General features: G+C 35.6%; 1 protein-coding gene across 1 annotated transcript in view; it reads left to right on the plus strand.

The window, feature by feature from the left end:
* The first annotated feature begins 1115 nt into the window (after positions 1-1115).
* The window catches only part of LOC5565493 (Krueppel-like factor 12), a 212191-nt gene continuing 199206 nt past the window's right edge, over positions 1116-14100 (plus strand). Inside the window, exons 1-2 of the mRNA XM_021850794.1 lie at positions 1116-1163; positions 1350-1410. Coding sequence (XP_021706486.1) covers positions 1116-1163; positions 1350-1410 — 109 coding nt within the window. The remainder of the gene's footprint in view (positions 1164-1349; positions 1411-14100) is intronic.

Consider the following 14100-nt stretch of genomic DNA (forward strand, 5'->3'; position numbering starts at 1 on the left):
GCCACGTGTAGTGACAGTTTTAAAACCCACTTTTTTGGAAGGAAGTAGTGAATTCAGAGATTCACCCTTCCTTTTGTTAGTTGTTGATACCATGTTTAGTTAATAAACGAGAAAGACGTGACCTTCGAGAGGTTTTTTCCCTAGACGGTGTCCAAGAAGGATTACCACCGCTAGCTTTCGCCAACGGGTCCAACGAAAAATCGAAGGCACGGGTCCAAACAAGGATCGTAAAGGGATCAATAGTAGAAAAAATAGTACTGAAAAGTACTGTTTAAGTAGCACTGAAAAGTACCGTTTTTAATTTTAGCACTGAAAAGTACTGTTTGTGTAGCACTGAAAAGTACTGTTTTATTGCTTTAGGTAGTTTTTAAGAAAACTTCCAAGAGCAGAGAGAATTCGTGTACGCACAGCACGAAGGTACGATGCGCACTGTTCTCAGGAAATAATTCTGATAGAAATTTCATTGCTATTATATTACAAGGCTCATTTATAATCTCAATGTGACTGTTATGCGATTACAATTACCAATGTGACAAAACAACTTGTTTTTTTTCGAATTCTCTAGAACAATCTCACAAATTTTAGTAAGTTTATCGAAAGTATTTATCATTAGGTAGAGTCATCAATGGTATTAACTCCATTTTGTCAAAAATGTCTAATGTGACTGTTATGCAGCTATGGGCAGTATATTCATATGTATGCTAGTTGGCTCGTAAATAATTGAAAGTGGAGCTGATAGGATTGAGAATCGTTTCATGGGATATTTGAAATGTAACGGGGACATAATCAGAATCAAAATCAGCGTGAGTAACCAGTTGGCTACAAAGGTGATTAGAGTCGGTTAAGACCAAATCAATCATAGAAAAATTTCTAGAAGAGGAAAAACAAGTAGGGCTATCAGAGTATTGATTTGAGAAATATCCTCATCAAATAAAATTCTTTCAACGGCAGAATTGTATCGAGCCTACCCTGTTTCACGGTAACTCCCTTCCAGCGAGGAAGCAACAAAGTTTACTTTTTTCCTCATCTGGTTTCCGTGATCGACACGCCAGCCAATGTAACTACTCCGTTTCCTTATCCGATGTAATTGATCTGCGTTCTGATGCAAATAAATTATGTTATTCTCACGTTGTTGCAGCTTGTGCAGCGCGGTTTTCGGTATGGTGAGAATTTAGCGCCAGCGCTAAATGGCTGTTATTGATGATTATAGCACAAATTGGAGCTATGCTCAGTTTGCTTTTTGCTCTGTTTAACGATTGATGATACTTTGCCATGAAAACTATACGTGAAGGAGAGGAAGTTGAGTAACACTATTTATATGGATTTTTCTTTTCTCTTCTCGATTGCAGGCAGAGGGCCCACCAGTCCAGCTTGAACCAGTCGATCTCAGCGTTCGTTCGCCACCTAAAGGTAAGTTTTAAACGTTGTTTACTTTGTATGGTATGTCATTTAAGTTTTCCGAACACTTTTAGGTGAGTAGTGAACTAAATTAGGACTTAGGACAACAAGCCACTATAATTTTAAACCTCTAGAAATTTGCTTTTACTCTTGAATTTGTCCAGGGATTTTTCGGGATAGTGATGGCTTGCTCAATTTTCACCCACTAATTGTTTTCAATTTTGTCGCTGCCTTGCGATGCCTATCCAGTAGGCCGTCCCTTATTTTTCGAAAATGCGAAATGTTATAAGTTCGTCATTGTAAAGTGCTCGTTTTGGTAAGAAAAAAATCAGGTAAAAATTTGAATTCCGTACGTGGACGCTAAGTGGTCCCCCAATGACCCTAAAGGTATTAGGTGTAGATGACTCCCGTGCGCCAAATCGAGCTCGTTGCTCTAGTGTACGCAACATGAGTACGAAAAGCCACTTGTAACAAATTGATAATTAGCTAATAACTATATGTAAAACAATATTTTATACTGTTGATAGCTTCATAACACTGCACGCTGACATAAAATTCATAACTACCAAGGGATCGTTCAAATATTACGTAAAGCAATAGAGGGAGGGAGGGGCTCTTCCGTAGTGTTACGGCCCATACAAAATTTTTAAATTTTTCATACAAAAGCTGTTACGTGGGGGAGGGAAGGAGGTCTAATATTGGCAAATTTTGTGTCACGTAACATTTGAATCATCCTAAAGAAAACAAACTTCTATGCTGATGATCAAGCGCGCAGGACAATTTGTTACTGGTGGCTCTTCGTACTCATGTTGCGTGCACTAGAGCAGCGAGCTAGATTTGGTGCACGGGGGCCATCTACACCTAATACCTTTAAAGTCGTTGGGGGACCACTTAGCGTCCACGTACGGAATTCAAATTTTTACCTGATTTTTTTCTTACCAGAACGAGCACTTTACAATGACGAACTTATAACATTTCGCATTTTCGAAAAATAAGGGACGGCCTACTATCCAGCTATTAATTTCATCATTGGTATAAAAAAATCTTCTACTTTGAGCCGCATGACCGATATACCCATAACGAAAGTAATATAAAAAGGTATTACTGATGTTTGCAAGAATGCCTCAAATAATCGATAGTCCTTTCTGAATTTGTCCTGATTTTTTTCAGGATTCTTCCAGGATTTACTCTAAGCATCACTTCGAAAAGTCCTTCCAATGATTCACAATTTCTCCATAGACTGCTTTTCCCAAAATCTGTAATATAGGTAGGAAGAGTGACCAGTTATGGCTGTGGTTCCCTATTTGGGCATATGTATGTGTTTTTACGAAAACTTTTACATTTGGAATATTTTCGAATGTTTTAACATCAAGAATCATTTGATATCAAACTACTAAAACACACAGAATGATTAAAAAAATGAAAATAATCAGATTATCACGTATGGCGAAATAGGGAACCATTATGTCCATAACTGGTACACCTACCCTATGTGTATTCCGTGAAATCAAAAACGTATCGTATCTCGATATCAAGCAAGAGATCCATAGTAAAAGTTGGTTTTCATGGCAAACTCGATGGTCTCTTGAATCGTACTTGCACTGGTTTTGTGTTCTGTATCTCGATAACTCGATGGTCGTTTCATTATCGAGTTATGGAGAGGCTGTAACTTAGCATCGAAGTTTCAAATCGTTTCTAGCATGGGAAGTTAAGGTGAAGATGAATCGAGGCTAAAGTTCAAATTTTCAAGAGCACGGATCTGGAGAACCAAATATCCGTTTAAGCTTAAAACCTAATCGATTGGTACTATCTGGATTCGATCGGATTAGGATTTCAGCTCAATGTTTGGTTCTCCAGATCCGTGCTCTTGAAAATTTGAACTTTGGCTTCGATTCATCTTCACCTTAACGCTTAAATATCCAAACAAAGAGGAAAATATCTTGTTCGAATATTATCCCCCAGAACATAAAAATAACACCTTAACCCAATTTAAGCTCCTTATTAGCGAGGCCCGGAAACATCACTCGCAGCGAAATCAATTTACTACGCTGCCACTTCACTTTGTGTGTCTTCCTTCATCCCACATCTCTCGTCGAACAACAGACTCTGGTGGGCTGTTTTTTTTATCGGCAATCATAAATTATCATGTTTTATTATGTTTTAATAGCATAATTAATTTAGCAAGCTCGTTAAACATAGACCGAAAGCGCGGGCGCACATTCACCGACGACCGACGGCGGGCTTCGTTGCACAGTGCGAATGTAGGCATCAAGCAACCGCCTAACCCCTGAAATTTAAGGGTATGCGATAACTCGAACGATGTGATGTTTCAAACCGACACTCCTCGGAATCCCTCGAAATGAAATTCCCATTTTACAATATGAGTATGAGTATGAGTATAATTCTTGAAAAAGTATTAGTTTGTCTAATTTGTGGTAGAAAAGATATCAAGGGTAAACGATAAAATATTATTTTCATATATTGTTTAACGTCCAACTTTAACGTTTAAAATAATATGGAAAAAATCTTTTAAAAATTGTCGTGATTGAATTTCTAAAAGAGATATTGGATATTGTGGAACATACTGTTATAAGGAATGAAAGTTGAAAAAATAATGATTCAGTATTCACATTGAAGTAAAACAACGCCACAAAAGCCTAGTGGTAACGTCATAACTCAAAAGCAAAGCCATGAAGGTATCTGGGTTCGATTCCCGGTCCAAAAACAAAATTTACTTGACTTTCTTGGGCACAGCGTATCATCGTAATTGCCACACGATATTCGAATGAGAAAATGGCAACATTGCCAAAGAAATCTCTTAGTTAACAACTATAAAAGTGCTCATTGAACCTTAAAACTAAATATGCTGCTTCGCTCAAGAAAAGTGAAGAAAATCCTTGACTGAATGGTTCAAGCGATTTCCTATTCCTACAGAGACCCCCTTTTGAAATGACATTTCTCGCGTTACTTCTCAAAAGAACCTATCTGACATTGAGAGGCTCTCTTTGTTTACTTTCTCTTTCGTTAATAACTAAGCCACTTTAAATCGAGATACCAACGCAATAGAAGGGAGCTTTTTTGTATGAAACACAAGCCGACGACAATGTTTTTCGATCTATGGTGAAAAACTTCCCAAAAGTTTTAGAATTGCACTGTTCTAATAGAAAGAGAGCGAGAGAGGAGATAATCTTTTATTGTGACACAGGTTGTTTTGCAAGTTACGCGAGATTTCTTCTCAAATGCGTACTGCGATCAAAGAAATGTGATTTTCTTGACCATTTCTGGGAAGACGAATGATCATTCTAAAAGAGACTGGAGTAGAATGATAGTACAAATCATTTGCACTTAGCATAATAAACTACCAAACTCTATCACCAACGATGCCCATACATAAATGATCTTCCAGTGACCAAACTCCTCGACCGGGTCCAAAAAAAACTCTTCCAGGCTCTACGTCCTCGTACACAGATTCTATAGGAAACCCTTCAAGAATTTCTAAAGAGAAACATCCAGGAGTTTCTTCGAAGATTCTTGCTGAAATGCTCGCTTTGGATTATTGCAGGTATTTACAGTAATTCTCCTCAAGATCATTTAGAGTTTGACCAGAGAGGTCACTAGAGATAATAATACATATATATTCAATCACTGATGTCTTCAGCAACGCTGTCAAGAAACTTCTGAAACTTCTAGAGATTACTTCAGAAAATTTTACATGTTTTCTCCATACGTGCTTACACTGATGCTTAGAAAGCTCATGCACTAATTTCCTAAAAGGATAATTCCCACAAGGAATCATCCGCCATAGAGTCATTGGCGTAGGAACAGGGGGGGCCAGGGGGGCCAGGCCCCCCCCCAGAGTCTTCCAGGCCCCCTCCAGAATTTTGAATGAAAATATATGTGAAAAAAAATGTTTACAAAATTCTAAAGTGAAGTAAAATCTTCTGAATCTATTGATAAACATTCTTCAGTAGTTACGTTCTTTTATTTTGTTCAATAATAGTGGGAAAACCTAGATTGTCGTTCACAGCATTAGTGTGGCGGTTCTGAATTCGTTGAATTGTGCGACCATCGAAAAATTAATCGTCCTGCTGTCGCTCGACATCTCCGTTTCAAAATACTGTGATACTAAGAAGCGTCAGTATCCTAGAAAATCGGTTCCTTAAATTCGTATTTTCTGAGTAGAGCAAACCATACTATTTCAAATGTTCTAGCATAGTGTAGCCTTTTACCTGAATTACGATTTCCTGTGCCCTTGGAGGGTGCCCTGATCGAGGTGTCCGGTGATGATGATTGTCCCCATAAGATTTCTTTAAAGAAATTCATTGAAAAAAGGTCTCGGCAAAGAAATAAATAGGCAAAATTACTAAAGGAACTTCTAAGACGTAAAATAGCTGCAATTATTGGCGAAAAACAAGACCTAATTCCAAACATATCTCTTCAAAGAATTTCGAACTTACGAACTTCAAAAAAAACGACCATAATTTTTGATTCCAGCAATATATTCTTTCTCTGTTTTCACTTCATTTTTCTTAATAATTTCGTATGAATGAACTTTTTAATTTATCTCTAAACTACGTTTTACCAAGTAAGATTTTTACAGCCTCAAGAATTTTAGTGATCAAATTCGTTAATGTATATCGAACAGTGGTTTATACCTTTTGCTTCAAATCTTTTAGAAAGTAGTCAAATAATATTGAGATTTGCTAAAAATTGCTAAACCTTGAAAAAGTTCAAACTTTGTCTTAACATATTTTTCTAAATAATCGTTGATTCTGTCAAATTCCTTCATATAGGGAAATTTACGTATTCTTGGCAGTCCAAACCGATGTCGCGCTTCTTTTGCAATTTTCTCGAACATCAGCAGACAAATTACGATTTGCCTGTTTACATGTATGCGCTGCTCAATCCTCTATCAATTCACACCGATAGACTTGTTAAAACCTTCTTGGAAACTTATTTATAACGCTTCGAATAACCAATATCCGTGTGACTAATGTCGGCAGCCTTAAATACTCTCTTCGGCAGATTTTCCATAAGAACTGTAGGCAAATCTCCAAATCAGTCGCACTTTGAGGCGTGTTCATTTCGATTGATGGCATCTATGGTGAAATTGTTCGTCCAGTCTCGGCAATCTCGTCAACGGGAAGCTGACAAAACAAAGAAACATCTGAATGTTTGCATTGATGTGTCTTGAAGAAAAAAATCTGTGTATCTGGCATTTGAAATTTGGTTGCTGAGTCATTAAAAATCTTTTTCGCAAAGTTCATTATAAGTCCTTCAGAAATATTTTTAAAATGCATTGTAAATTGCGTTACAAAATCTCCTTTGTTTTTTTTTTTTGTAAATTCTACTTCAAATCCCCATATTCTACAGGAATTATATACGAAGAGTATTTTTGGAATGTCTTTTGGCTTCGAATCTCCAGAAGAAATTTATTAAAAAATCCCAGGCATATTTTTACTTCCGAAATTAGCAATTTATCAAAATAACTGGGCAAGGATTAATTAAGAAATTCATGAAGAAATTTGTGAAGATCTTCCTTAAAACAATGTTTCAGAAATTGTTTTATAAATTCTGCAAAAATATATATTCTGGAGTTGAATTCTTGTACATTTTCAAGGCGGAATTCCTAGACGCTTTTTGGCTTAATTATGAAGATTCTAATGGAGCTTCTTGTGATTTTTTTTTTTTTTCAATATGATATGAGTGATTTCAATTATCCTGCAGTTTATTGTTTATTTATTCAGCCCATTAATTCACCTCTAGAGAAAAAAAAATAGATAACCACTTATCTTTAGTTGTTTTGATCTGATTTAACATTTTTTTGTTTCTCCTTCCTTCACATGACGTATTCTTAGGCACCTTTGTACAAAAATTCGTACTCCAAAAAGCAACATTTTAAAGATTCTAAAGGAGAAAAATGAATTCCAGGAGTTTTAAAATTTTTCAGAGTTGTTATACGTATGGCTCTTGATTTCTGAAAATCCATCAGGAATTCCTCAACGAATTTTCAAAGTTATGTAAAAACTTACTCCAAGTTTTAAATTATGAATTTTGTTACAGAACATTTTTAGCAGAGTTTTTGATAAAAACAACTTTTACAGTTCTACCATACTAGTTAAAAGTTTTTAGATTAATCTGCCACATTAAAGCTTCGGAGTTCATGCGAAATATTTTCTAAAATGTAAGATACAAACACCGTCATAAAAATTCCATCTGTTTTAACATAAACCATTGTCTATTATAAAGACGATAAAAATTACCAAGATTTTTGTAGTTAATCCTACAAAAAAAACGTCAAAGCTTCTTCTGTGAGTAACATCGTCAGGACGTCAGAAAGTTCCAAAAATTCTACGATTAATTCTTGAGTTTCCCGATAAGAGTTCAATATTTTCCCAAATTCAATTTGAACTTTAATAATAAAAAAAAAGAAATCTCTGAACAAATTTCTCGAATTTTTTTTGAATATTTGCACGGATGAGTTTATGAATAGCTAAACCCATTCCACTTAAAACTTTGAAATGATTGAATTGAAAAAATATGGGTAAGGAATTCGGGGATTAATATCAAATTGATTTTTAGATAAATCAAAAGAAACACTTAGACAATTTTCTTTGAAAAAATGCAAAAAGATTTGTTGAAAACTTCTCTGAGAAATCACTAAGAACATTTTACCAGTTAAATCTTATTTCATTATTTATGAAAACCTTGTGGAATATTAGGAGAAATCAAGAGAGAATCAATAATTTTTGCTGTGATTTTTTCAAGCAATCCTCTACAGGGTGTCGACTCAATTTGGTAAATAAAATTCCCTGACATTCCCCGACCTTCCAGTAATTTCTCAGAATCATTTCAGAGTACTGAATTTGGTTTAAAGACGAAATAAAAATATAGTTGTCGGGCTCAGCGCTACATTTTGTTTACCAAGTTTGGCATATCGCAGTACACTTTCTACGACATTCTTGATTTTGATGTATTACTTCAAGTGCCGTCAAATTTTGAGCAACTACAAGGAAATTTAAGGTATTTGGACCGTAATAGGTCGTATAAAGAAAAAGCTTTCGCTCAGTTTAGCAAAGGCTTTCACTTTACTCGAATACAACTGTTAGATAATTTTCTAGAGCGTGTTTTAAAGCTAGTATGATTAAACTGATCACTTGAGTGTTTTCTTTCAAAGCTTGAAGATTCGTATGAAACAAAAAATAGTGAAACCTGAGTAGATACCCAGAAAATCCTTAGTCATCTACTTAATAATCATACTCGGTTAAAATCTTCAAGATTTCAAATTCTCAATGTTTTTCTCTACATGTATATGTTTAATATAAGAAAATGCTACTTCATAAACTATTACAAAAAATCTTACATTATTCCTCCATAAACTAATGCGAATATTTCTTCAAGAATACTTAGGAAGATTTTTTCAAGAGTCTCAATTTTTTTTTCACTCAAAATGAATTCATTTTTTTTGCGAATAGGTACTTCAAATAATTTTTCGCGAAGATTTGTTACAATTTATTTATTTTGATAAAAATTTTGGACTTTCCATATGAAGTATGCCTTGGTTTTCTTCCCCGAAGAATTCATGCTTTAAAAAATCATTCAGGGATTTATTATTGTTCTAATAAAAACTTGTCGTGCCTCCAGCAATGCTGTGAGGAACTGCTCCAAGAATTCAATAATCGATTCTTCTAAGAGTATCTTCAAGAAATCTCACAAAATTTCAATCTATCATTGCAAAAATTCTATTTAGAGAATTTCTGGATTCTTAAAAATCTTGGAGCAGGGGAAAAGCACTAAAATGTCGACTCACAAGAATTCGGTAAACGTTTGGTAAATGTTAGAATTTAAATTTCACCGGAAAAGGCCGATGAAATTGTCAATAAAATTAAATTTATGATAGCGGGGATGATCCAGACATAACAAATTGCAAAGAATCGCCGATTGAACACTTAAGGAGAATTTCAGAAGAATCTCCAGAATATCTGGAGAATTTTTTGTGTTTATTCTGCGATTCTAAACATCAGTATAGGAAATCTCCTAATGAAAATCCTAAAGTAGCGTTTGGAACCTTATTCATCACATTTTCAAAATTCGAAATTCCGAGGATTTTTTTTATAGATAGTAAAATATAGTTTACTTTACCATACATAACAGCGCTTTATTAATGGTTAATAGCTAAGATTGATTACCCATTTCGTCCAACAAATTTATCGTTTTCAATAATTTGCAGATAACCAACTCGTTTGATGTTGTAATATAATATTGATAGATAATCAGTGCGCATCGTACCTTCGTGCTGTGCGTACACGAATTCTCTCTGCTCTTGGAAGTTTTCTTAAAAACTACCTAAAGCAATAAAACAGTACTTTTCAGTGCTACACAAACAGTACTTTTCAGTGCTAAAATTAAAAACGGTACTTTTCAGTGCTACTTAAACAGTACTTTTCAGTACTATTTTTTCTACTATTGATCCCTTTACGATCCTTGTTTGGACCCGTGCCTTCGATTTTTCGTTGGACCCGTTGGCGAAAGCTAGCGGTGGTAATCCTTCTTGGACACCGTCTAGGGAAAAAACCTCTCGAAGGTCACGTCTTTCTCGTTTATTAACTAAACATGGTATCAACAACTAACAAAAGGAAGGGTGAATCTCTGAATTCACTACTTCCTTCCAAAAAAGCTGGTTTTAAAACTGTCACTACACGTGGCAAGAATGGAAGAAAGGACGCTTCCCCGGAATGCGAACTTTCTTCCAAGGGTGAAATGAATAATTGTATCGAAATGAGCAATCAGTTCGATGCTCTAGACAAATTTTCCGAACACCAAATCGAAGCAGCCTCTAGCCCAGGCTCTTTGATTCAAGTGAGGAAGCAAAGAGTGCCGCCTATCGTGGTCAGTTGTTCCGAATTTGGGGGATTTAGGCAGGAGATCTTGAACTCCATTAGGGGAATCAAGGTTTCCTTCCAAATCGCAAAGAAAGGAGACTGTCGCGTTTTGCCGGAAACTCTTAAAGATCGCGAACTTCTTCTCAGATATCTTGAAGAGAAGAAGCACAAATTTTTTACTTATGACGACAAAACTGAACGTTTGTTCAAAGTCGTCTTGAAAGGTCTCTCAAGTGACTATAAGTCACCTGAAGAGATCAAAAATCGAATAAATGATTTACTTGGATTTTCACCAGTCCAAGTAATCATTATGAAAAAGAGAACCCAATCTGGCATTGTTCGGAAAGGGCTTTCTCAAGAATATTATTTAGTTCACTTTAACAAAAAAGAACTAAATAATATTAAAGCTTTAGAAAAAGCTAAACTTATGTTCGATGTCCGTGTGACGTGGGAACATTTCCAGAAACCTGGAGGAAATTACCAGAACCCCACTCAGTGCCGTCGGTGCCAAAAGTGGGGTCATGGTACAAAAAATTGTCGCATGGATGCTAAATGCATGATTTGCGGAGGTTCTTCTCACGCTAAGGACGACTGTCCTGTGAAAGAAGATACCAGAAAATTTCAATGCGCCAATTGCAAGGGCCCTCACAAAGCTAACTTTTGGGAATGCATTTCACGCAAAAGAGTCGTTGAGGCTCGTGCCAAGCAGATGAAGGATAATATCCGTTACGATAACGGTCGTTTCCGGAATTTGCCTGGTAGAGTATCGAACAATGCTCATTTTTCAGTTAACGATCGCTTGATTAGGAATCATACCCACCAGGAAGATCATAATCATGCTCATTCACAAACAAATTTTAATCCGTCGGGTAGCCGTTCGAATCTTTCAATTTCGAATGTATCTACCCACGGTAAATCCTTTGCCGATATCGTAGCAGGTAATTTGAACTCTTCCCCTGTTCGTTCCATGAGTACCCATTCTACTTGTTTCAAATCAAATGGAAAAAACCCTACCGCCACAGGTAACTCCTACCCCGCTTCTTCGTCTACCGAAAATTCCAATGGGAAATCATCAGATGATATGTCTGCCTCTGATTTTAATTTTCTAACTGAACAATTGAATCTAATGATTGATGCAATGTTCAAAGCCACCACTATGACTGAAGCAGTCCAAGTAGGTGTAAAATTTACAAATCAAATTGTTATTGGATTACGTTTTTCTAATGGATCCAAATAATAATTTAAATATTTTAAATTGGAATGCTCGTTCTCTGAATGGTAAAGAGGACGAGCTGTTTAATTTTCTTACAGCTAATAAAGTGCATATAGCAGTTATTACCGAAACTTATTTAAAACCTGGATCCAAATTTAAAAAAGATCCTAACTTTTTTGTTTATCGTAATGATCGACTTGATGGGGCATGTGGGGGAGTTGCAATCATCATTCATAGGCGTATAAAACATCAACTGTTTTCGTCATTTGAAACTAAAGTTTTTGAAACTTTAGGTGTTTCTGTTGAAACACAGTTTGGTAAATATACTTTCATAGCTGCCTATTTGCCTTTTCAATGCTCTGGGCAGCAAGTTAATTGGCTTCAAACTGACTTGCGAAAATTGACTCGCAATAAGTCAAAAAATTTTGTCATTGGTGACTTTAATGCCAAACATCGGTCATGGAATAATTCTCAAAGTAATTCCAACGGCAGAATTTTATTTGATGAGTGCTCTTCAGGATATTTCTCAATTCAATACCCTGATAGCCCTACATGTTTTTCCTCTTCTAGAAATCCATCTACGATTGACTTGGTCTTAACCGACTCTAGTCATCTTTGTAGCCAATTAGTTACTCATGCTGATTTTGATTCTGATCATGTCCCTGTTACATTTCAAATATCGCATGAAGCGATTCTCAATCCTATCAGCTCCACTTTCAATTATTTACGAGCCGACTGGAATATATATGAAACGTATGTTGACTCTAATCTTGATGTTAACATTTCCTTAGAAACTAAAATTGATATTGACAATGCTCTTGAAACTTTAACAAATTCCATTGTTGAAGCCAGGAACATTGCAATTCCAAAATGTGAAGTAAAATTTGAATCCGTGATTATAGACGATGATCTTAAACTCTTGATCCGTCTTAAAAACGTGAGGAGAAGGCAATTTCAACGCACTCGTGATCCTGCTATGAAAATTATATGGCAGGATTTGCAGAAAGAAATCAAGAAACGTTTTGCAGATTTAAGAAACAAAAATTTTGAAAATAAAATTTCTCAATTGGACCCCGGCTCTAAGCCCTTTTGGAAATTATCTAAAATCTTGAAAAAACCTCAGAAGCCTATACCGGCATTGAAAGAGGAAAACAAATTATTACTAACTAATTGCGAAAAAGCTCAAAAACTTGCTATGCAGTTTGAAAGTGCTCACAATTTTAATTTAGGACTTACTAGTCCAATTGAAAATGAAGTTACTCAGGAGTTCGAAAATATTCTCAATCAAGAGAACGTTTTCAAAAATGCCTGGGAGACTGATTTGGAAGAAGTGAGAACTATTATTAAAAAATTCAAAAATATGAAAGCTCCTGGCGATGATGGAATTTTCTACATCCTCATCAAGAAACTTCCAGAAAGTAGCTTATCATTTTTAGTTGATATATTTAACAAATGTTTTCAATTAGCATATTTTCCTGACAAATGGAAAAATGCTAAGGTTGTTCCAATTTTAAAACCAGACAAAAATCCTGCAGAAGCTTCTAGCTATCGTCCAATCAGTTTGCTTTCCTCCATCAGTAAACTTTTTGAAAAGGTTATTTTGAACAGAATGATGGCCCACATCAACGAAAATTCAATTTTTGCCAATGAACAGTTCGGATTCCGCCATGGACATTCGACCACTCATCAACTTTTACGTGTAACAAATTTGATCCGTTCCAACAAATCTGAAGGCTACTCTACTGGTCTTGCTCTTCTAGACATAGAAAAAGCATTCGACAGTGTTTGGCATGAAGGTTTGATTGTAAAATTGAAAAATTTTAATTTTCCAACATACATTGTAAGAATAATTCAAAGTTATCTGTCAAATCGTACACTTCAGGTTAATTATCAGAACTCCAGATCTGAAAGACTTCCTGTAAGAGCTGGTGTTCCCCAAGGCAGCATTTTGGGACCAATATTATACAATAGTTTCACATCTGACTTACCTGAGTTACCTCAGGGATGTCAAAAATCTTTATTTGCGGATGACACAGGCCTCTCCGCCAAAGGACGAAGCCTGCGTGTCATCTGTAGTCGATTGCAAAAAAGTTTGGATATTTTTTCTTCATACTTGCAAAAATGGAAGATTTCTCCTAATGCTTCCAAAACTCAACTAATAATATTCCCACATAAACCAAAAGCTCTTTATTTGAAACCTTCAAGTAGACATGTTGTCACGATGAGAGGGGTTCCAATAAATTGGTCAGATGAAGTTAAGTATCTAGGGCTCATGCTAGATAAGAATTTAACTTTCAAAAATCACATTGAGGGCATTCAAGCCAAATGTAACAAATATGTAAAATGTCTCTATCCCCTTATTAATAGAAAATCAAAACTTTGTCTTAAGAACAAGCTTTTGATATTCAAACAAATTTTCAGGCCAGCCATGTTGTATGCTGTACCAATAAGGACTAGCTGTTGTAATACCAGGAAGAAAGCTCTGCAGAGAATTCAAAATAAAATTTTGAAAATGATTCTGAGGCTTCCTCCCTGGTATAGTACCAATGAGTTACATAGGATATCCAATGTTGAAACATTGGAACAAATGTCAAATAAAATAATCAA

This window comes from Aedes aegypti, chromosome 3, assembly GCF_002204515.2.
Source record: "Aedes aegypti strain LVP_AGWG chromosome 3, AaegL5.0 Primary Assembly, whole genome shotgun sequence".
Taxonomy (NCBI): Eukaryota; Metazoa; Arthropoda; class Insecta; order Diptera; family Culicidae; genus Aedes; species Aedes aegypti.